The sequence below is a fragment of the Centruroides sculpturatus genome, unplaced genomic scaffold (assembly GCF_000671375.1).
Source record: "Centruroides sculpturatus isolate CEXI.00-Female unplaced genomic scaffold, Cexi_2.0 scaffold1167, whole genome shotgun sequence".
Classification (NCBI taxonomy): Eukaryota; Metazoa; Arthropoda; class Arachnida; order Scorpiones; family Buthidae; genus Centruroides; species Centruroides sculpturatus.
Window position 1 is genome coordinate 1 of NW_019385399.1, and position 24242 is coordinate 24242.

Consider the following 24242-nt stretch of genomic DNA (forward strand, 5'->3'; position numbering starts at 1 on the left):
CCGCTGGGAGAAAATATTTTATCTACAAATTAATTTGGCTGACAACTTTTTGGTGCAACTGAATGAGAACAGATGTAACAATTTTTCTGGTAACTGGTAAACAGGCCTTTATGCTTTACTTGCAGCAACTGCAAAATAAGTTACTGGAGACAAAATGGAGAAAGAAAGCCCTATAACCTTTATTTCTACAGTTTAATTTTGGCTCAGCGAGAGACAGAAGAATGCATTTGGAGAAACTTTCAAATTAGCAGAAAAGAAGGCTTTTGGGTCGATGTTTCATTTCTTCTTCCAGCTCCAAAAGTCTGTGGAGGAAGCCATCATTTGGTCTGACTCCTCTGGCACTTCGCACGGTGGTCAGTGCTTCTTCAGCTGTCATTCCCCGGCGTAGCATCAAGTAGGCACAGACCAGGGTGGCAGATCGCGACATCCCAAACATGCAGTGGACCAGAACCTTGCCTGAAATGAAATGTCCTTGTTTAAGTCTGTGGGAAAAGATGCATCAGTGCTTAAGAAGAATTTACGTAGCCAGGAAAACCAACCATTGGTGGATAATTCCAGCAATGGGGACTGGGTATCAGATTTACCGAGTAGCGTCTGGATCCCAGAATGTATTATGGCCATAAGTAATTTTATGGCCAGAGACAAAGCTGCTACCTGTTACTTTTGGGGTTGTCTTTAATATATGAGTCAATTCTGGGAGATGAGAACTGTCGACAGCCATCAGTTGGTTTAATTAATAGTTATCACTTATAAGAGTTTCTCCCATATTGAAAACTGCCAATTCCTGACTAAGGTTACCTAAGAATAATGTTAAGTGTTGCATATTTAATTTCATGAGAACAAAAAGGATTTTTGCTTTTCATTATATTCTAATTCTGCTTAACTTTAACTTAATTTTACTCTCTAGACTTATTGCCTACTTCTATCTATTGATAAATCAAAACAAACCATTTAATTCAAAAGATTTGAAGGAAACATCAAAAAAATAAACCAATTCTCTTGAAAAAACTAAATTTAGCCATTCTGCCTTATTGAAAAGACCACTCCTGAAAAACCAATATGTGAGAATCTGCAGGTTCAAGTAAATTGCTCTCAGCCCCTTTGTCACGGCGTTGGGCTTGTGAAGCCCATTCACTTTGTCGGTGGATGGGTTTCACTTGTAGTTTCTCAGAAGATCGAAAAATTCTACTGACTTTTCTCTTGACACCAGTTAAAATAATTTTTGCATCCTAACTCGTGTTTCGAGGGTACATATAACTACTCTTTCGAGTGGGAAGGGTCGTGGACTTGTCTTTAAGGACGACCAACCATCCAAAATAAATTCAAATTAAAGTTAAGTTAACAAATAACAAAAATTTAATGGGTAAATTGAAGATTATAGATATACAAAGTATCATAATATTGGATTTTTGGACTCCAATGTTAAAGAACAAATCTATTGAATAGCTAACTAATTATACCTCTCGTAACCTGAGAGAGAGAGTTTACAATGAGTAGTGTATAATACCTCTGGTAGACAGACGTGTCTTTGGATCTAGTCGATTTGGCGTCTGAGTAACAATTCAAGGATCTTCCCAGGAGGCTGATATCTGGAGTTTTTGTTGAGAGTCCTGAAACTGGGCTGTTTGCCCTTTTTATCCCTAAATCCTCTCCAATCCTGTGTTAAAGTTTTTCATGTGACGAGATGCAACAGATGAGTTGCACTTGCAGATGTCTCATTGCCAAGCCCAATAAATCTCACCATAGGAAGTTGATAAACTAGAAGGAAATTTTATTTCTCTTTCTCTATCAATTTCCCATGAAAATGTAAATTTGTACGTTTCGTTTGTTCAAAAAAAATATTATTTTCCAAAAAGTTAATTATTTAATCCCACAAATGATTAAATAAATTCTAAAAAAATCTTTCAAATCTAAGGAAAGACTCTTGTGTTTTCTCTCCAGATTCTCACACTTGTTCCTTATAGAGACAATGACTTAACAGATATTCTTAGCTGATTCAGTTTAATTTTGGTTTTTTTTCAGTAACTTATATCACACAAGAAACTCTTTGATATAGGCTTTATTATTGGATGCTGATATGAATTTCGGGTCTTGATTCCTTATTTTTTATACAGATATTATCTGATTATTGAATACAAATTGAAATTAAAAACAGGGTAATAAACTGGATATATAAAAGTTTGCTGTAGATAGTAAAATTACGAGTTGGTAAGATTTAAAACAGATTTTAAATAATTAAATTTTCAAATAAGAACTGATAAATAGAAGTAAAAAATTGGGTGTAAAAGCTTCAAAAAAGTTGAAATTAAAAGCTCATAAAACTGTTATAAAATTGTACAATTACATTCTGTGGATTATGTCAATTTTCACACAAACTAGTAATGGAAACGATCGTTTAACAGTTTAGAGAGGCACTCAGACAACATTAATCTCTGAGGAAAGCCAACATTTTTATTTTGGATAAACAAGAACGGAATTTGTTTCTGAACTGTTTTTTGTATGATTTTTGTATTTGTCATGACGGCCTTGTGATACTCATGTAAGATGGGATTGGCAAACTAGATGGAGAAGTGTGTTTTGTTTTATTGACCAGACTTGATTTTTACATCAACCATTGAGAAACCCGTTCAGAAATTTCCTTTTCCAATTTCTTAACAGTGTCTAAAAATTATTTCTGCACTGCATCATCGATAAGTTTATTAAGAGAGTTGACATCACTATCAGTGTGGCTAGAGAAGGAACAGCAAGTCCAAATAAGCCATTAACAGCATCGTGAATTCTTAAATGGTGTTCCTTCCATATAGGAATGCTGCCATCTTCTACCCAGATGTTACTACAATCACTAGAAAGCCACACGATAACAAAGTGCAAAAATTGTGTCATCAAAAATAAATGACATGACCCATTCCAAATGAAATGGAATCGGTCAGACATTACAGAAGAGGAGAGTTTGAAAAATAATAATATTGTAAAGTTATAATTATTCTACATTTTTACTTTATTGAATCACAGTCGTTACCTGTGACAGTTGAAAGTATAGCATCCAGGCATTGCAATGGAAGATGGCCAAAATTATGTCCAGAAGCTCCTGTAATTTAATGCATGCCAATGAGAGATGTGCAAACCTATCCCACAGCCCCAGAACCATCAGAACTATCAATAGAGGAACTGTCTATCCAGAGGTAACTAAGACCTAATAAAAAAACTACTAAACTAACTTAATCCAACACAAAAGATCAAAAACAATTTAAACACAGTATTATTATTAAGTTTTTCATTAAATTTACATTTCCATCTACTACTCATTCTGATTCTAAGATAATATTTTGAAGTAAAGTTTTAACAAGTGATGGAAATAAAAAAATAATTTCAGCTTACTTTTTCATTTCATTTGCAGCTGAACATGTCATTTCACATTGAAATCAAATAAAAACCATTACCTAACATGGTAATGAACATTTTACATTAAGTATTCAGATTTTATTTTAATTTTAATTGTCATTTATGAAGTTATACAAAAAAGGAAAAGTCAGACTTAACATTACCTTGTGGATTGTTGTTCTTGTTTTACATTTACACATATGAACCTGGAGCTGGAATTAACTTTGCTTCAGCAATAATGCAAACATGTGGCCTCTAAATCCATTTTTGAAGTCATTAGTAAAAAAAAAAAAGCTGCTGCTTCATCCTACTAATAGCAGATTGCTGTTTTTGTTCAAAGGTGGAAGGATGGAGGACTGAAGTTCAAATTGTAGGACATGTTCTCCCAAAGTAGGACATTTGGTAACCCTATTTTAGATAAATTTCATCTATCATCAATATAATTACTTTTCATCTAAATCAAGAAATTTGAGTTTTACATATGATAAAAGTTTCCATTCATATCTTTTGTGGGATTTACATTAAATTTAGAACAAATTCTATTTATGAAAGAAGGATGGGGCATTTATGATACTGAATTAAGTAAAATTCTGTTTGCCTATAGTAAGATAGGATATGATCAACTACTGAAAATCATTAATTCTGCAGAATGGCAGAATTAATGATTTTATTGCAATTTAATTTTGATATTTGTTCTGAAAGGAAGGATAGTTTGGATTCATTAGTTGCATTTAATTTTTTTAATTCATTTAATAAATCTTATATAATTAGTAAATAATCACATAGTTTAACATTATCAACAGATGAACACACTTTTTAATTTTCGAAGAAATTCCACAAGGATATTTATTTGTTTTAAATGGTAAAATAGTGTCACCTATTAACAACACTTTCCTTGATAAAGGACTAAATATTTCAGCCTATTAACAATCGTTGATTTTGTATTGTTGGAGGTGGAATTAAAATTATATTGGCAAAAATAATATTTGAATCGGTATTTACCATTGTCCAATCATTTATATTTTTGTTAGTTAAGCATGATTTTAATTCAGACAGACTGTGAAATGTTCTTTTTAAATCCTTTGCTCTCTTGTTTTTTTTTTTACTAATATGAAGAGTTGCTATTTCAATTCTTAATTTTATTTTCTGGGAGATTCTCTGATTATAGTTAGTGTTGACCAATGTTGAGGGCCATCATGAAACTGATTTGGAATTGCCCCTTGATCTTGGATAACTCAAGGGAGCACTGATGATTCTTCTAGTTTTTTCATCAATTGCTTCTGTTTCTCTAATTATTTCTTCTGGAAGAAAATGCATTGTATATACATTGATGCAAATACATATACATTGATGTAAATTTAAACTCAAATATTCTATTTGTATGTAGAAATGGGCTGGCAGAATTACATTTTAATAAAATATAAAATTCATCTGGATACGAGTCCAAGTTTACTTGCCAAGTCTAATCACCAGGAACAACTATTTCCATTGCAGAGACAACCTTTCTTTAGAGGCTATGCCTCTGCACGAATATGTAAAACAGTTTAAAATGTCCACAGGTGACAATCCCAACACAATTAAAAATATAATATTTGTTTGTAGAAATGGGCTGGCAGAATTACCTGTGGACATTTTAAACTGTTTTACATATTCGTGCAGAGGCATAGCCTCTAAAGAAAGGTTGTCTCTGCAATAAAAATAGTTGCTCCTGGTGATTAGACATGGCAAGTAAACTTGGACTCGTATCCAGATGAATTTTATATTTTATTAAAACTCAAATATTCTGTTTAACAATAAAACTACACTATTACTATACTTAAAACTTCTTTCATAACTTTAATAATCTAAACATGTAAAAGATATTACAGATGGTAACAGCACTTTTAAAATATCTAATAATTACAAATAAGTGTTGAAATGTATTTGTATTGTTTGTACTTAAAAGCATTATTAATTTTGCTGGTCTTTGTCATTTTAGCTAAATTACAGGCAGCTCCACAAGATAACCGCTGATTAAATTGTATTGAGACCAATATAAAATGAGATATTAATTGAATAAATCAAATGATTATTCCACCGTCAACAGATAATTGTATTTCCATCGGTCACAAGTAGTGATTGCAAATTTACCAAGTACAATGAAACCGCGCTTAACAAGCATAATTTGTTCCAGAATGTTACTCGTTAAGCGAAACGGTTTTTCCTATATAAATTAATGTAAAATGCGATAATGCGTTCCATGCTGAAAAAAATACTCAAATATTTTATGTATAACGTTTATTCAAAGAAAATTATACAATATACATTGTTAAGGAGTGTGAATCATCATCATCATCATTTCTAGCGCGGAATAAATCAACCTGGAATGCGAATTCGATTTGCAGAAAACGAAAAAAAAATCACAGATAATGTCTAATAAACATGCCAAACGATATAGCCTTTACATAGCCCAAGAATTTGGCATATCGTTTGGCGTGTTTATTATATAACGGGCGATAGTTGCGTAGTATGTGTGAACACAAGTTTGGAAAAATGTTTGATCACAAGCCATGCTAAGATGCTAGCGGAACCAGTGCTAAACACAGAGTGATGGAGTATGCGCACAACCCGGGACTTCCCCTCTTTTCGTCATTCGTTATACGAAACATCCTTCGTTAAGCGAGTCATTTTTTACAATCTTTGCTTGTTATGCGAGGTTCCACTGTATTACATTACCGGTAATTATATTCGGAATTACCGGTTTATCTGCAAGTTACCGTTAAATTCGTATTAATATTAACAAATGATGTAAATCGAAACTGAATTACTGACCGAATCATAGAAAACTTGAAAATAAATGGTTGTTCAGTTTAGACAACATTCTTGTGATATCAGTTATGATAGAACAGACATTGAAATAATGCTAATTATTATGTTTTTCTTTATTTTGAAAATAGGCTCTTAAAAAACATTATACTGTACATTTAGGCTCTCGTCGTCTAATCTAGATCTAATTTTCGTACATATGGCAGCTACATTAGAAAAAGCTCTCTCGGAATCAATAACTAGTTTGACGTACTGCCATTGGAGAGAGAGCATTGAAAATCTTTTTAAGCTCGACGAAATAATTCTTTCTTAACTGTATCTTTTCACACTTTTAAATTTACTTATATTACTGTTATCAGTATCTATGCTCGTTTTATGCTTTTTTTTAATACTCTAAATCGCCCTGTGGGTACTAAGAAGGCCTCTTATAGGAGTCCCATTATGGGTTCGCCAGGCTCACAATGGGGCGACCGGGTGGTGAGGGACGGGGTCCGACATAATCGAACGGACCACCCCCGAAAAATTCTCGGGGACTCCTTGACCCGTCCGGATTCTATCCCGGGTCCTCCAGAGCGGTAGACTGCCACCTTGACCGCTCGGCCATCCGGCCGCTTCGTTTTATGTTTAATGAATAAGTCCAATTTTTCTTTCATTGTTAAATTTGTCTTTTCTATTGTGCATTTGTTCTCGTGTCGACGTGAAAAGTTGATGGCGTTGTAAGCAATGAACACCTCTCATTAGAATCTGAGTCTGAACTAATTTCAGTGACATCCTTAAGTCTTGATTCGTTTTCATGTTCTGATAAATGCTTGATTGTCTCTACAATCACATTCAAAATTGTATTTTCGTTAACATTATTGGATATTTCGTGTGACGCATTTGTTCAATTTTTCTGGATTATGTAGATACATGAAAATATCAGAGTAAATAATTCGTCTCTCTTTCACATATAAAATAATTTCTTTTTTAATTCGTTACGCAGAAAGAAATCCCGTTTTGATAGTTCTATCAGAAATTGTAACGTTAGATCTGCAACGTACAAATCTGTGTTTTCGCATCACAATGATTTGACTGCTGGACTTCTGAAAAACGTTCCAGCATGGTCCACATACTGTTCCAACGTTTTTTGAATCTAACAGTAGAGATAATTTTATTCCTAATTCATCTTTAATATGCTTCTGTAGAATGTCATTATTGAGTGGTGAAAAGTTTGACTACTTTCGTATTTTCTTAATTTAAAGAATAAAAGTTTCATCTTGGAAAACATCCCTGTGAAACTTAGTGGGTTCAGTACTGTTTTCTTTAACCTGGCCTTTTTTGTAAAGAACTTTCGCTACTGCTATGTGTAAGCCGTGAGCAATGCACACTTGGCTGTTTACATTAAATAATCTTGACACTTTTTTCATCACTGCAGCTCCATCAGTGACAATTGAAATTAGGTTGTTATAATCGACATCGAATTCTTTTAATCTGACATTTAAAAGTTCAACGCATTTTTCAGCAAACATAGATCCATGTGGGCAAATCAAACCGATTCCAAAATTTGTTACTTGCTTGGAGATCAGGGCTGTGGAGTCTGTAGATTTTTACACGACTCCGACTTTTCCTTACTATTCGACTCCGACCAGGGACGGACTTGTTAACAAAGTAGGCCCGAAAATTCTGGCGTCATCACGTGACCTCAGAATATAAGCTTCAATAAATATAGTTCTAATAAAGATAGAACTTAGAAACTTTTTTATTCTAAAGCTAAAATACTCCTCTAAGTAATGACATAGCCAATATATATATATATATATTGGCTATGTCATATATATATATATATATTGGTAAAAATTATCGAATACATATATATATATATATATTCGATAATTTTTACTTTTCCGGCTGTTATATATAACAGAGGAAAAGTGTAGGATCGATCAAAAAATGATCCCACCCCAAATTTTTGCAGTTTTGGACTCGGGACACCTTGAAATGTCAAGGTATGCAAAAGATTCGAGTTTTTTTCTGTATGTACGAATGTTAGACTGTATGGGAGGCACGATTTTGAATCGAAGTCGGATAGTTTAACACAGGAGTTATTAAGCTTCAAAATAGTTAAACTAAATCTGTTGGTACACATTCTAACATTCGCGCGTACAGAAAAAAAAAACCCGAATGCTTTTGCACTTCTCTATGTTTCAAGGCTTCCCCAGTCCAAAAGAGTAAAAGTCTGGAAAAGTCATTTTTTGACTGATCTTCATTCTTTTCCTTAGTTATAGGCCAGAGGTGGCGAACCTATGGCACGCGTGCCCAAAGTAGCACGTCGAAGAAATCATCTGGCACGTAACGAATTATATGATTTCGGTTTTCATCTTTTTCAATCAGGTTCTTTACATTTACTCTAATTACAGTATATTATTTTTATTTAATTAAATATAGTTTTTTAAAACTCTTTTCGCCCTGCGGGTACTAAGAGGGCTTTTTTATTTAGCAAGTCCACAATGGGACAGCCGGGTGGTGAAGAATGGATACCCACCTGAAAATTTTCTGGGGTTTTGATCTCGGGTCTACAAGAGCGATAGCTACCACTTTGACCGCTCGGCCATTCGGCCAAATTTAAATATAGTTACTCGAAGTCTAAAACTTCTTCACGCATAAACATTTTTAAAGAAAAGTATGCTTACTAAGTGGCACGCAGACTCAAAAAGGTTCGCCATCCCTGTTATAGGCCAATACTGTATAACTGCCGGGAAAGTAATAATGACGACAATTCTGATTATTTTTAAAAAGTACAAAATAAAACGATTTTAAAAAACTAATTAAACATTAAAATTTGACACATCTACTAAGTATATAAATTCACGTTTATCGACTTGTTTGATGATGGCAATGGTATTTGGTAAGCATGTATGAATAAAAATAGTAAATACATTTTTACACAAACAAACTAGCTTAATTAATATACAAGTATATTGGGTAATATATAAGTATATAGATAAATTAAACTAAGCCAAGAATAAGAAATATAACATTTAGACTGGTAAAGAAAAAGGTTGCTTATTTTGCCATGTTGATTAAGTTAATCCCATCCCTCCCTCCCTCCCGCGGAGGGAATTTCCAAAAATCACTTCTTAGGGTGCATTTTCAGACGGCCGAATAGCCAAGCGGTCAAGGTGGCAATACTGGCGGTCAAGGTGGCTCTGGAGGATCTCAGGTCCTCCAGAGCCTAACGCTCTGGAGGACCTGAATAATACTCAGGAATTTTTCGGGGGTGGTCCGTCTGGATAAGTCGGGCCCCGTCTCTCACCATCCGGCCGCCCAATTGTGGACCTGGTCGAACCCATAATGGGCTTGCTAAAAGAACCCCTCTTAGTGCCCACAGGGCGGAGTTAGAAAAAATAAAGTGTGCATTCTCATGGCGTACTTTGTGTACCAAATTTCAACTTTTAACTCCTAACTGCATGGGTTTTGCGCTTATCATCATCATCGTAAACCCATCTTGATTATATTATAAGTAGCAAATCTATTATATACTGGCACAATGAAGTGACCGTTTAATCAACACTTGGCAAGTTTTCAATCTTTATTTAGTTAGAACGCCGTGCTACACATTTGCGTTTCGGGTATTCTCCCCTCAGAGCCGGCCCTACCATAGGGCGAACGGAGCAGCCGCTCCAGGCGCTAAGTCCTAAGGGCGTCTCAGTGGTAAAGAAAATTAAAGGGTATAAATTAGGGGCAACCAAGGGGCGCCATAATAGGATCTCGCTCCATCCTAACACTTGCCTCGGGCCGGCACTGTCTCCCCTCTTCAGCTAACTCTCTCCAATACAGACACCCAATCAGTACATAGATCTTTAGACAACCTAAAGGTTTACATGACGACTACCATAATTGCCGTCTTTTTACACTCTTTTACAATGACACAATCGGTTTTCTTAAAATCTCAATTGGCTGATTAGATGATAGTGTTGGAAAGATGGCCTACAAGATATGCTTGGAAGAACGAAGACGAAGGACATGATTTTACGTAACAGTTTTAATTTGTACTATTCATCAATTACTTTGTCTGCATGTTAAAAATTGAGATTTTAAGAAAACCGATTGTGTCATTGTAAAAAAGTGTAAAAAGACGGCAATTATGGTAGTCGTCATGTAAACCTTTAGGTCGTCTAAAGATCTGCTATGTACTGATTGGGTGTCTGTATTGGAGTGACTTAGCTGAAGAAGGGAGAATACCTGAAACGCAAATGTGTAGCACGGCGTTCTAACTAAATAAAGATTGAAAACTTGCCAAGTGTTGACTAAACGGTCACTTCATTATGCCAGTATATAATACATAAACAACAATGCGGTTTCGATAACAACAACTAGTAAATCTATAACATAAACTTTGCATAATAAGAGATTGATTTCCCAACAAAAACATTATTTAAGCGTTTTAGAATTTATTTTTAATTTAAAATTAAATATTTTTCATAAATTTTTCATACACAGTACATTGTGATAATTAGGAATGTGAAATACACTGCTGGCCATTAAAATTGCAACACCAAGAAGGAAAGCAAATAAAAAAAAAGATATTTATTGTACATAAACAGTATGGCATGAAGACAAAATGATTAAATTTGCAAGCCGTTTGGCGGTTTACAGGGGTGCGAAATTAGTAAACACAGTTGCCACCCCTGGCAGCTAAAACGACCCTTATCCGGTTAGGCATAGAGTCAAACTGGGCTTGGATGACAGAAATGGGCAACTTGTTCCAGGCTGCTTCAAGTCTATGCTACGCTTCATTGACTGTATTAGCAGGAGAGGGGTGGCGGATCAGTCTCTCAGCAACCCATGACCAGATGTTTTCAATTGGTGAGAGATTTGGAGACCGTGCAGGCCAGGGCAACAATCGTATACCCTCTGTATTGAGGAAGGTCAGAACATGACGTGCAACATGAGGTCTTGCATTATCTTGTTGGAAGATGGCGTTTCGCAGGCCTCGAAGATAGGGCACAACCACTAGACGTAAGATGTCAGAAATGTACCGATCTGCATTCAAATTACCGTCGATCCGAACTAGAGATGTGCGTGTAATGTACCCAATGGCTGCCCATTGGGTACATCACACCAGGTGCAGGGCTCCTATGCCAATATCAAATACAAGCAGGTAACGAGCGGTCTCCTCGGAGCCTCCAGACATGTATACAGCCATCAGAATGCTGCAAGCAGAACCGGGACTCATCTGAAAAGACAACATTGTGCCACACCTATATCCAGCTTTGTCGTTGGGCGCACCAGAGTCGCCGTCTCTCTCTATGCTGCATTGTCAAGGGAAGCCAAAGTAATGGTCGCCGTGCTGACAGTCCATGCTGCTGCAAACATCGTCGCACCGTACGAGTAGATGCTGGGCATGCTGCAAACAAGCACATTTCCTGACTAATGGTCCATGATGTGGTTGTACGGTTTTGCACGGCCGACCTCACAATATGTCTCTCCTCTCGGGCGTTAGTCATGGGAGGGCGTTGAGATCCTGCATGCCGTTCAGTAAGACCCTCAGCAACCCATCGATTCCATATTCGCATGACAGTGGTTGGATTTCGACCAGTGCGAGTGGCAATATTACGGAATGATAATCCACACTCTAGATAGGCAACAATCCTGCCTCTATCGAATTCCGACACTTGCTGGTAAGCATTTCTTCTTCTTATTCGAGGCATAACACGATATTCTGATGAAACCCCGACCTTACAAAGCGATTTCCAAATGAGAAATCCACTGCACAACTTTTCTTTTATGCAGTGCTTCAGATGTCGTTTGTCCCTCCTGCTTCGTCTAAATACGCTGAAATACTAATCATTTGTATATTCCAATCTCTTCTTCCTTTCATATGATTTTGACGTTCGTACGATCATTCCTTTCTTTAATGGCCAGCAGTGTATTTTAATATAATATAACGAAAATACGGACAAAAAAGATTATTATTATTATTCCTATTTAGAATATTCTGAATTTATAAATAAGAACACATTTACCAAGATAAATGAAATAAGTTTCAATAACTATTTCAATAACTATATTAATCGATAACTATTGTTATCGATTAATGCACAAAATGAGTTAGTGAATGACTTTCAACGCACACGAGCAGATAACAATAGGAAACCGGAAGGAATATGGCGCAACCAATCAGAAACGGTGTAAGTCTCCATCGCTCTTCTCTCTCTCGTTTATATGGAGATTGCAGCCTATCTCGCTTTTTCTCCGACGTGCAGCGCCACCTTACTTGGTAAAGCGACCCGATCGATGAATATACTGTTCTAGAAGGTGAACGGTGTAAGTCACGTCCATGCCGTACGTATATAGAGGGGATGCGGTCACGTGATATAACGTTTCGCTCCGTCCATTAAAACAATCGTCCGCCATATCGGTTGCTGATTTGACGTTCCCTTGCTCGTTCGCTTATTATGTCAACGTGGAAGAAAGGCATCTTACCTGGCTATGCAGCCGATTTAAAAGATAATGATTTGATAGAATATAAAGAGAAAATTTCTTTTATTGGATGGGATTCATACGAAATTAAACCAACGGATTTTTCATCTAACGATTTAAGCACGTGGCCCACTATAGAACATGGAGGCAGTAAATTATTTGGTTTTAACAACTAACGCTGTCACACTAGATCAGATGAAGGCATACAAATCACTCGATGCTCCTAATTATTTGACAAACTGATTTATTCATCGTGAAATTTTATCAAGATCCATACGTAATGATTTAATTTTGCTTGTAGGAAAGGTACTGTACGTATCTTCATTTGAGACTTTCCATTTCTCATAACATAAACTATGTTATGTAAAGATGAATTTAATTTTATATTTAGTCACATTTTAAGTTGATTAAGTTGTGTTTATAATTACCATCAAATTTTTTCTTTTGTTCCCATGGTTTTGTGTTAGGCAGAAATCATGCACAAATGTAGGATATTGAGACTGGAAGCGAGCTGTAGAGCATATCGATAGGAGCAAAATAGACTAAATTTTTACCAAAAAAAAAAAAATAGCCTTTAATTAATTAACCACAATCAAATTTTTAGTAGAATGCATTTCAAGCATCTCTGTATGGATGTATTAGGCTGATGTGGGGTCTTTGTGCCTGAAATATGCTGATGAGATGTGTGAGGCTCCGGAAGTGGGTCGAAATTCGTGCATAGAAAATGTTTTAATTTCGTATTTTAAAAAAAAATTATAATAGTAATCATTATTTTATATTGTAAAAAGAAACCATCAAACGCAGAATAAATATTTAATGTCCATATATAGTCATATCTGTAGAAATTTCTGAGAAAAAAACGAATTTCTCAGAAAGAAACAATAGATGAATTTGAGTACTTAGATCGAACATCTTCGATAGGAATCAAATTGTCAGACTGGGGGACTCACCCCGGGCTCCGATCCCGTTACAATTCGTAACGAGGAGGGGAGACCAATTAGAGAACGAGGCAGATCGGCATCGACCTATCGGAATGTTCGATCTGGGACCCAAAAAAACTTATATAAATCGCGCAAAAATAGGAGGTGACGTTCTTGGTTCGTAGTTCTTGGCCTTTGGTTCGCAGTGCTCCTCTCCAGGATTCTTGTCATCCGAACATTCTCCCACGAGAACTTATCGGATATTCGGAGGACTTGTCTTCACCCTCTCGTGCCATCAAGATCGCTAAAGTCCACCTGGTAGATAAAAGACCTCGGTCCAAATAAGGTTGTGCAGCCCAGAGTCGACATCTTCACGCCACCATCGCCGGAAGAAAAACTATCGTCAGAACATTTGAACTTTTTGTATTACGAACTTGTTGCTCTACTTTGGATAGGCGTTACGCCGTTATAAGGATTTGTTATAAGAAAAATTTTTATATTTATTAAACGGTATACGATGGAGGACGTGTCTCAGTAAGTTTTTTCACTCCCACACGACAGTGCTGACCGCTCTACTGTCGCGACACTTCCCCCCAGGCAAACCTCACAGATGCTTGAAATGCATTCTACTAAAAATTTGATTGTGGTTAATTAAAGACTATTTTTTGTAAAAATTTAGTCTATTTTTCTCCAGTCAGTCCCTGATATGATAAATGTGGCTATAATAAATTGGAGGGTTTATTAGGCTAATTAGTTTAATCTTAATTTATGTTGTGGGCTAGAAGCGTGATTTAAAAACCTATTATTGTTTGAATATATTATTAGAAGTAAATATCACAGTTTCTTACATTGTTTTTGTACACAGGTTAATGACACAAAATCTACGGCACCCAGCTTTAGTAGTGTGCGTTTTAGCTAAGAAAAATGGAGAGGTGATAACTGGGCATTGCAATTGCATGGCTGGACAATCTTCCTCCTGCTCTCATGTTGGTGCTATTCTTTTTGCCATTGCAGAAGGAATTAAAATAAGGAGCTCCCAGACATGTACTAACCGACCAAATAATTGGATTGTGACACATGTAAAAGATTGTGGTTACAAACCACTATGAAAAATAAACTTTACGTCAGCTGCAACTGCAAATAAATGGCAATGCCTTGAAGAAAAAAATATACAAAAACCTTATTTGTCAAATGATAAAACTTGGAATAGTTGTATAAACAAACCTAGTAAGAGAGAATTTTAACAGTTTTTGAAAAAAATTTCTGTTTATAATCCAACTGCTGCAATTTTGTCAGTGATGCCAGATTACTCTAATTCTTTTACAAACCATATCAATTCATCTTTCTATAAGAACCTACTATTTGATGCCAAAAAAACTGCCTTGCCCTGGGATCAACTGTTAAATCACTGTAGGACAGTATTTGAAACTTTGAATCTGACTGATGAAGAAATTGATTTAAAAAAAAAAAAAACACTAGCACAGAGTATAAGCAAGCTGTGGTTTGTGCATGATCAGGTAGAATAACTGCTTCTGTTATGAAAAGTATGTGTAGAGCAGATATAGAGACTCCATCAGTTTTCACTGTATTTTACCAGAGCTAATTGTAAAAAAATTGTTTTTACAGCCAGCTCTACTCCCACGAAAAGATTCAGAAAATGTATAAATTTTATAGAATAAAATACTTTACTGTACAGCAAATTGTTTAGTTTGATGTAAACATTGCCAGTTTTAAGCAAAAAAAGAAAAAGAAAAGAAAAGAAAACCCAGAAAGTATTGCAGTATTGAATAAATATTGTAATTCGTTTGACTAATACCCAAAATTTATTTATTTATTTTACATGTTATTGGAACTTCAGTTGACAAAAGATTTCCACCCCCGAATAATAAATTGTTTTATAACAAATTAAAATTATATTAATCAAATGGAACTACACTGTTTGATAAGTTTATTAGAGCACAACAAATTGTGACAATTTTTTCAATTGTTTGCTACAGAATCTTTAGTTCTAACTATAAGCAGTTCAATTGGTAATGAACCATAATAAATTAAAATTAAAATTGAAAAAATATGAGTTAGATGACAATATCGAAGTCGACAACCAAACCAACAGCAATCAATATCGGGACATTCCAATTTTCAACGCGAGTGTTGAGTGTTGAAGTCAACAATTTGACGTCATCAACGACGTTCCAACTCGAGTACGACGTGCTTAGTTCCCATAATTCCATTCTCAGCAAGATGGATTCCATTCAAATGTCTTACCAATTACACACAATTCATAGGAAAGTAGCAGTCAACATATCTGTTGAGTGCTGAGTGTGTTGAGTCAGCGCTGACAACAGCGATACCTCAACGTTGAAAAAAGGAACGAATTTTAACGAATGTTGAGATCAGCGCTGAGTCAGCGTTGAAAATTAAAATGCCCCGTATGGCACGCGCTTCATAAGCGGAGTCGTGTGACGTCACGTGCACCCCCTCTATAGCCACCGTAGGTCACAGCCACTCTATGTAGTACGTTCTAGCTCGTGGAGTTTAGGCCTTTTTGGAATTAAAACAATATAAATTTTCGAACGAATTCATTTTGTTTAAAACGAGTTGGTTTTACAAATTAACCTGAATAAGAATGCACTAACCTGTGAATTTTCAAAGTGGAAAATCCTTTCTTTTTATAGGGAATGTCCACTTTTCTCTTAAGCGTTCATCACCAGGAAATCCAAAGACATTCACTTTCGGTCCACGGACAGTTTACACCACCGTACGTATACGGCATTTTCGAAGCAGAAGATTCGAAATATCGGCGGAAAAACCGATAAACCTATCGGCTTTTATACTGTACTACAAAATGCAAAAATTGCTAAAATTCGCAGCAAATGCTAGTGCTAAAAAGAAACTTAAACTTTGGCCAAGTTACGACCAGCGGCCACGTCGGCCAACTGGCGAAACGACAGTTTTCGTGCATAAATGTCAGGTCGGGAAAAGGAAGTGCGAGTCTGGTTGCATAAGAACGAACACTTTTCTTATTCGCCGGTGCCCGTTTAGAAGGCGGAAATATAAGGAGCCTTCTAAACGGTGGAAATATTTGTAGTCTTCGTCTTAACCGATAAACCCACAAAACTCGTAACTTTACGCCGCGGGTTCCTTTTTAAACGTAATAAATTTCCGCGCCGGCTGCGGAGCGTAATTTCAAGCGGAGAGAGTAAAAACGTCGGAAGACCCACCTCCCTTGACCAAGGCGTCGTCGATGAAAGCGGCGCTTTGGTCGAAGTAGCGCTGAATGTTCTCACCGGGTGCATCCATCAGGTTCAGTCCCAGATATTCCACGTCGGCGTCTCGGTAGTAACTGCTTCCGGTGTCCACCTGACCGAATTTGTTGCCGGCCGCGGCGTTTAACACGTGAGTTATTCCTTCCGCTCGTAAATACGATTTATTTCTGGCCGAGTTCCTGAAACGACCGTGCGCCGGGATTAATGATCGAGAGAAAGCGAGTAACGTAACAACTGACGTAAAAATTCTTGTCCGTGTAAAAGAAAAAACACCCGTTAATTAAAGTCTGGTACTCACATGCAGAAACATCCAGTTGCTGTTCCGTGTCGCGTGTACTCACATGCGGAAAGTACCCTACCAAAGTCTATAAACATAAGGTTAATTAAAACACCATATTATGATGCATCGCGGCAGTCGCCATGTTGGGGCTCTTTCGGTGTATACGGTGTTTCTAGAGTGAAGTTGATTGTATGTTTCTTTCAATCTCAATTAGTTGGATTTCTTGTTATATACAGTATATTTTAAACATCGAATTCGGTGCTGAACATCGAATTTTTACAATTCGGTGTTCAGCACCGAATTGTAAAAATTCGATAGCCAAAGGTATATTTGCAATCTATAATTAAAGGCTTTAACTAATTGTAAGTAGGTTTCAAAATAAAAAGCTATGTTAATTGTTTGTATAATAAAGTACGAGTATAAAATTATTTAGTTTTGAAATGCAAAATTAGAAAAGAAATTCGGAGATATTTTTTAAAATAAGAATTTACTTTTCTGTATTCACGTGCACTTTTACATTATACAAACTGCAAACAGGAGCTCGGATTGAACATTTTTATAAATAAAATTAGACGAAAAAAAAAAGAAAACCATTCTCACAAACTTTACATTTTATGTAAAGTAAAAATTCAAAAATATCTGCAAGAGATAACAATTTTCTTCATTTAGGAACTTTCTTATGCATATAAACTAAATTTAATTATTTTTATATAGAATTACATAAATATATTCATAAAAATTTATTAAACAGTAGACAAAAATAGAAATATCTAATTCAACTTTATTTATTGTTTATTTTATGGTAAAATGATTATTAAGCAACAATTATTCATTATAATATGCAACTTGACTGTTACATTGCTCTCAATTATTACGAAACATTAATTTAAATGACTGAAAGTTTTATTTTCAATTACTATATTTTATCTTAAATTTTAAAGCGTGTTTTCAGTCCACAATCAACATATTATAACATTTGTTCTGTTTAATAAATCTTTATTCTAATGTTTCTTTTATTCTGCTTAATAAGTTACATAATTTTGTTATGCAACCTGTCAGAAAACTAAAACTTTACCACAAACAGTCTATAGACTAGTAATGATCTGAGAAGGCCGAATAGCCGAGCGGTCAAGGTGGTAGCCTACCGCTCTAGGGGAGCCGAAATCGAATCCGGACGGTTCAAAGAAACCCCAGGAATTTTTCGAGGGTGGTCCGTTCGGATATGACGGGCCCCGTCCCTCACCATCCAGTCGCAGGGCGGAAAAAAAAAATTTTTAAAAAAAGAAATGATCCAAGAATCACATTTTAAACAGGATTAATTAAAACTATATTAATGATGAGTACTGCAAACATTTTATAATAAGTGTTAAATATTAAAGCAGTTTATATACTGAATTTTTGTTTTCATCTAACAACAAAATATTTTAAATCTCTATAAATAACCCGATTCTGTATTTTCCAATTTCAATAAAACTGTTACTTCAGAAAATGCAACGTGTTCGCACTGAATGATAGTACATGCAACAAATAGCATTATTTGTATCAAAATATGAATTTATAAAAGTAATAATAATTAAAAAATATGCATTAAATTTTAAGCTGAATTTTTATTATTGAATATATTCAAACAATATTGAAGCCATTTATCTCTCCTGGATTTGTCAGCGGGAAAACGAAACAATTTGGTGCTGAACACCAAACCATTTAAAATACATATATAACAATAAATCCAACTAATTTGTTATGAGTCATAATAGTGAGTTTTAATTAAACGCTTGTGGTTATTTACGTCACATTTTCTAAATGCATTGATAACTACTGACAGTTAACTGTAACACCGATTACAATTTCCAAACGCGTCTCTTATGTTTATAAACCTTACAGCAGTGGCATGCCGTCCATGAAAGCTGTGGAAGCGCCGCTTCCCTTGTATTTTCTAAAATAAATATTACATATTGTGTGATTATTTTCATATTATATCATATTTTAACGTTCTTTGAATTAATTAAAATTAATATTTTATTTTAACCGCATTATGTATCTTATTACAAATTTCCATACTACATGTGAAAAAAACTGACAAGATTGCTATTGTATATTCGAATATAAATTCGTATATGCATATTTTCGATGGAAGCGCTGTATTGTCGAATACCGGACAGCTTCCACGGCTAAAATACTTGAATCGTGTAAAGCAGCCAGATTATACGCATTCGCGCATGAGCTTTACAGAGCACCAACTCACGCGGTTTAGCTTGTGGATGCTACACACCAAAATATCGTATAACGCTTCCAATGATTTCATCCATTAGCCACTCGTAGGGAACCATTTGACTAAGTGCATTGTTTTAAGATTTAAAAAGTAAAGAAGATTTTATGTTATTTTTATGTACGTTTCTTTACAAAGCTATACTTAATTATAATTTTATTTTAATAATAATTATTTTGACAGATTTTCAGACATAAAATCTTTAAAATTTTTNTATTAATACAAAATTGTATTGACAGATTTTCAGACATAAAATCTTTAAAATTTTTTTATCACTTTTAGATGTTAATAATTTTAAATATTATGAAAAACAATTTTTCGAAGCGAGTTTTAATTCTTTAAGTAAATTTTATGGAGAATTTTTTTTATTAATCTAAATCACATAGTGAATTGCAATATTTATATTCGTGTCCAGACTATATTGACAAGTCACTGTTAGACAAAAATTATTATAATTAATGATGATGTGAACAAAGATGTACTAAAAGAATTATATGATTTAATTAATATCATTAATTTTTACGGTACCATCTACCAGTGCGTCTGTTGAGCGTAGTTTTTCAACCATGAAGCGAATTGATACATTGTCACGCAGCACTCACTCAGTTGAAGGAAAGGTTATCGTCACTAGCGTTGCTTTCGATAGAAAAAAAGCTTTTAAGTACTTTGATGGAATCGACGTCGAGCGATTTTTAAGATAAAGTAATTAACGACTTTTCGGAAAATTTGCCGAATAGAGTTAGTTTATAAAAAATAATGAAAACAAGTTCTAACATTTTTGTTTCATGCAAATTATCTATTTCAGAATTAAAATAAACAAACTGTTTATTTTTATCATTTCCAGTATTTGTTTAAAAATTTTTTATAGAAACACAGTTTGAGTTTTACACCAAATAGTCACAGATCTTATAAAATAATTTTATTTGGAACTCTATTACAAGGATTGGCAGCAGTACAACGCACGTGATAAGAATGAACTCGACATGGAGTAAGTACTGTATAAGTGGAGTGGACAGTGAGGCAAAATCATGTTTAACTGCTGCGAGCGATCCTGGCGGTTGGGGTGTACACACCAAAGAATCAACGCATTGCTTATTGCGACCGGTTAAATGTTTTTTTGCACACCACCCAATCATCGCATTGCACATTACAGTTAATTGTCACCCCAGCCGCTAGGGTCGCTCTGGTCCGGTGGACAAGTTTTAAAGCATAGAGAGTATAGGAACTGTCCACTCCATGTATACTTACTCCATGGAACTCGAGAGAGATACAAAAGACTAAATCTGGGAACGCGCTGAAGTGTTGCCAGGTTGGCCACAATAGCTTCCCTATCATCAAATCTCACGGCACGCCACTGCTTTGCAGTATCTTAATAACAGCGCTACAGAACAGGAAAATACACGAATCTTCTCTGGAAACTTGTGGATACACTACCGGATTTGCGGAAATACTAGCTATTAGCCACGAAAAAAATAGTTTTATCGATTTCAGCCGAGCAACGTCGTTTACCTTAAGTCTTGATTTCGTAATTTCGCATTTATCGTATTAATTTAAAAATCGTATTAAATGTATCGTAGTAAATAAAAACATAAACGCACGGCGTCACTTCAACAATATCTAGGTATTTTCCTGGAAAACGAAACAGAGCTTGTAGCGTGCGTTTTAGTTTTCCTGTCGGATAGGAAAACGCACATATGCCGATACGCTCGTAACTTTCTGTCCGAAGGGGTTAAAAACTGGCAAGTCGGAGCAAGGGTGTCGTTTCCACTATGGAAGGTATGGAAGACTCCATACCTCACATTTTTGCAGGTATGAAATTCCATACCTCAGAATATTGAAAAAATTATTTATAATTTAATGCAAGACAAGCCAAGGCACTTGCTCTCTGTATGAAAACAATTTTTTCCTTGGATGTTGATCAATCGAACTCTTACATAATCTAAAGTAAAAAGAATTTTCTAATTCTAAGCAATGCATCACCATTTTGTGAAAGTGGGATCCTGCTTTCACAAAATTTCATACCTCAACTTTTAAAGAACCGACGCCCATGAGTCGGAGAGTGAACGGACGCGTCAGGGCTGCTTCACACTATGACCGACTGGACCGACCCGACCGATTTTATAATCGGACCGACTAGTAGTAAAAGCATTCACACTGACTTGTGAGTACGATTATATGTTGGTAGCCGACTCGTAAGGACCAATCGGAACGCGTGTTACAGATCAATACACTAGCCAATCATGGTAAATTTTTTAAAATTAATCAGAAAACATGGTCGTCATGGAAAGCGATCGTGCATTTAGATATATCGCGTCATTATTAGATTATTAGATTAGTCAATCACGTACCTTCAACGTTTAGTTTCTTGGAAATTTCCGTCCAAGAATTATTTTTTTATGTTGTCATAAAGCCAAGGATATGTTCTGACTTCGTTTATTAATTAAAGCTTCCGATAAATCTATACTTTCCGCCATTTTCTAACTTCGACGTAGATTGGATAAATCTAAACTCTGATTGGTTATAGCTTCGAAGCTCTCATTGGCTGTAGCTCATCGACTACTCCGACCCGACTACAAATATTTAACTTTTCAAATCTGTCCGATTGGAACGACTAGTCGGTTGGCAGACTGCTGTTGCCATGGCAACACGACTTGGAGTCGGGCTAGTCGGTCCAGTCGGTCATAATGTGAAACAGCCTTCACACGTCACAACCGACGAAAACGTTAAGAAAGGTTTAAAACATTCAGCACGCGGGTGGACGTTTTAAAAAATTTCTACGGTCACTAGACGGTGCAGGCGAAATGCCCACCGTAAAGATAGAAATAGAAATTTGAGTAGAGATCGAGGCAAATGGACAGCAACGGTAAAAGACGGCAATCGGACCGCAGACTACGGGACGGATATCCACTTGCTGTATTTCACTTATTATTAATTAAGGAGCGCGCGTGGTTCAGTGACTACTTGGCAAAGTGTTACGAAAAGAAGTTATCGCCGGAGGTACGATACGCTTTTACCGCTAATGCCACAAATAAAAAATAAAGACGAAGACCACTTACTCGTCTCCCACGTAAATATCGGTATAAACTCGATGGCAGTCCACGGCGAAAGCCCCGAGCGGCGTACGGTACGGAACGACTCGGACCAGAACCTTCTGCAGGTGATCGATGGCACTCTTCTGGTAACGACCGGCCATGGCCGCCTCTGCAAAAGAACACCGTTTATCGCTAATCTTAAACAACACTGTAGCCATTGGCCTTTTTCGAGTATCAAAATAAATACATATAAATAAAACACAAACAAGCAACAAAAAAAAAAAACATAAAAAATAGAATTGTGTTTAGTTTTGCGTTAATAATTACTTAAAGTTCTCAAATCTTTTTAATCTTTTAAAGCATTCCAATTATATACGAACTAGCAGATGAGCCCGGCGTTGCTCGGGCAAAAAGTAACGATAGCGAAGATTAAGGCCCTGTACACACTAGGCGTTTTTAAACGAGCGTTTAGCGGAGCGTGCGCACTGGCTCGGTTTGGAAATGGATGTGGAAGTGATTGCTTGTGTGTGGCTCCTCTATCGTCGCTATAAAAGACGACGGCAGAGGCAAAGAGAATTTTGGGTGCACCCAATATTACGAGATAGACTGACGCATGAAATGTTTGCGACGTTGTATCCAAAACTAAGACAAAATAAATTCAAGTTTTTTAATTCTTTTAAAATATCTATAAAATCCTTTGACGATGGTTGGTCTCTTNGACGACTTACTCCATATTATAAAAGTAGATATTACCCAAAAGCGCGCGATCGAATATACAGCAAAATGGCGGCGTAAATCTAGAAGCGCCCGTAAAGCGCCGGGAAAACGCGCGATCGCATGTACGGTAACATGGCAGCACATATATCTCAAAGCGCTCGGCTAACGCCCGCAAAACGCGCGTTTTAACAAAAATCTATAAACGCGCGTTTAACGCGCGCTTGGCCAAAAGCGCGCGTTTGAGTGTGTACGGCTACTAAGGGTACGTTCGTAAAGTCGAACGAGTTAAATGAGAATAACGTCATCGTTATTCTTATTTCGCAGTGGCGTAGCGTGGGTGTCATCCACCCGGGACGGAGGAAAATTTCGCCGCCCCTTTATGTATCTCAATTTAAAAGACTAAAATTCAGTTTTGTCTCACAGAATAAGTAATGAAAAATTCCGTGCTCATTTCAATCGGTCCGAATCGTAGTGCGACAAAAATATGAAATGAAATGGTTCAAATTTTTACAAGATACTATTATTATTTGTTGTGAAATTTTGCCGCCCCCTAAAAGTGCCGCCCGGGGCGGGCCGCCCCTGCCTCCCCCACTACGTTACTCCACTGGCTCAAACATTATCGTTTTCGGGAATATCTAAATGAATTTTCCTAAGGCTTAAGCTATTAATTAAATTGGAAAACTAATTCGGTTGCCGAACCCTGGGTTCCGCGAGGCGTCGGTCGGGAACCATCCAACGCGGAGCTATCCGCCTTTCTTCTTGGCAATCGTTTGCGCGCTACCACTTTAAATAGTAACGCATGTAAGAATCCCAGAACTATAAATAATCTTCGGCGTCGACGTCTGCCGTCGGTTAGAAATTTCGTTACGGCAGCGACGGACGATTATATTATGAAATTTCACCAATTATACCGGAAGTACGTGCGACGGTCACCGGAAAGGAATTACGGAAGCGGAAACATTGTCGACCAACACGCCATCCGCGCTCCTGTCCGACCTTTACTTTCCGCCGGCGACGAATTTCCGAGTAAAAAGAGACGACCCGAGTTGGAAGATTACCTTTAGAATAATTGTCGGAGGACGGTCGACGGAAATTACCAGTCGACGTAAT

At 36.2% G+C, this 24242-nt stretch overlaps 2 protein-coding genes across 2 annotated transcripts in view; one reads left to right on the forward strand and one right to left on the reverse strand.

Moving 5' to 3' along the window:
- Positions 1 to 6: 6 nt before the first annotated feature.
- On the reverse strand, positions 7 to 24126 carry LOC111638541 (dual specificity protein phosphatase 3-like). The gene is made up of 4 exons (XM_023384265.1): positions 24044 to 24126; positions 22440 to 22584; positions 16790 to 17013; positions 7 to 456 (listed from the first exon to the last, which is right to left on the reverse strand). The coding sequence occupies exons 2-4, from the start codon at positions 22574 to 22576 to the stop codon at positions 245 to 247; spliced, it is 573 nt and encodes a 190-aa protein (XP_023240033.1). The 5' UTR covers positions 22577 to 22584; positions 24044 to 24126; the 3' UTR covers positions 7 to 244.
- LOC111638540 (phosphatidylinositol glycan anchor biosynthesis class U protein-like) overlaps positions 16874 to 24242 on the forward strand; it is a 56748-nt gene continuing 49379 nt past the window's right edge. The window contains exon 1 of the mRNA XM_023384264.1: positions 16874 to 16964. The gene's annotated coding sequence lies outside the window, so the exon portion shown is untranslated. The remainder of the gene's footprint in view (positions 16965 to 24242) is intronic.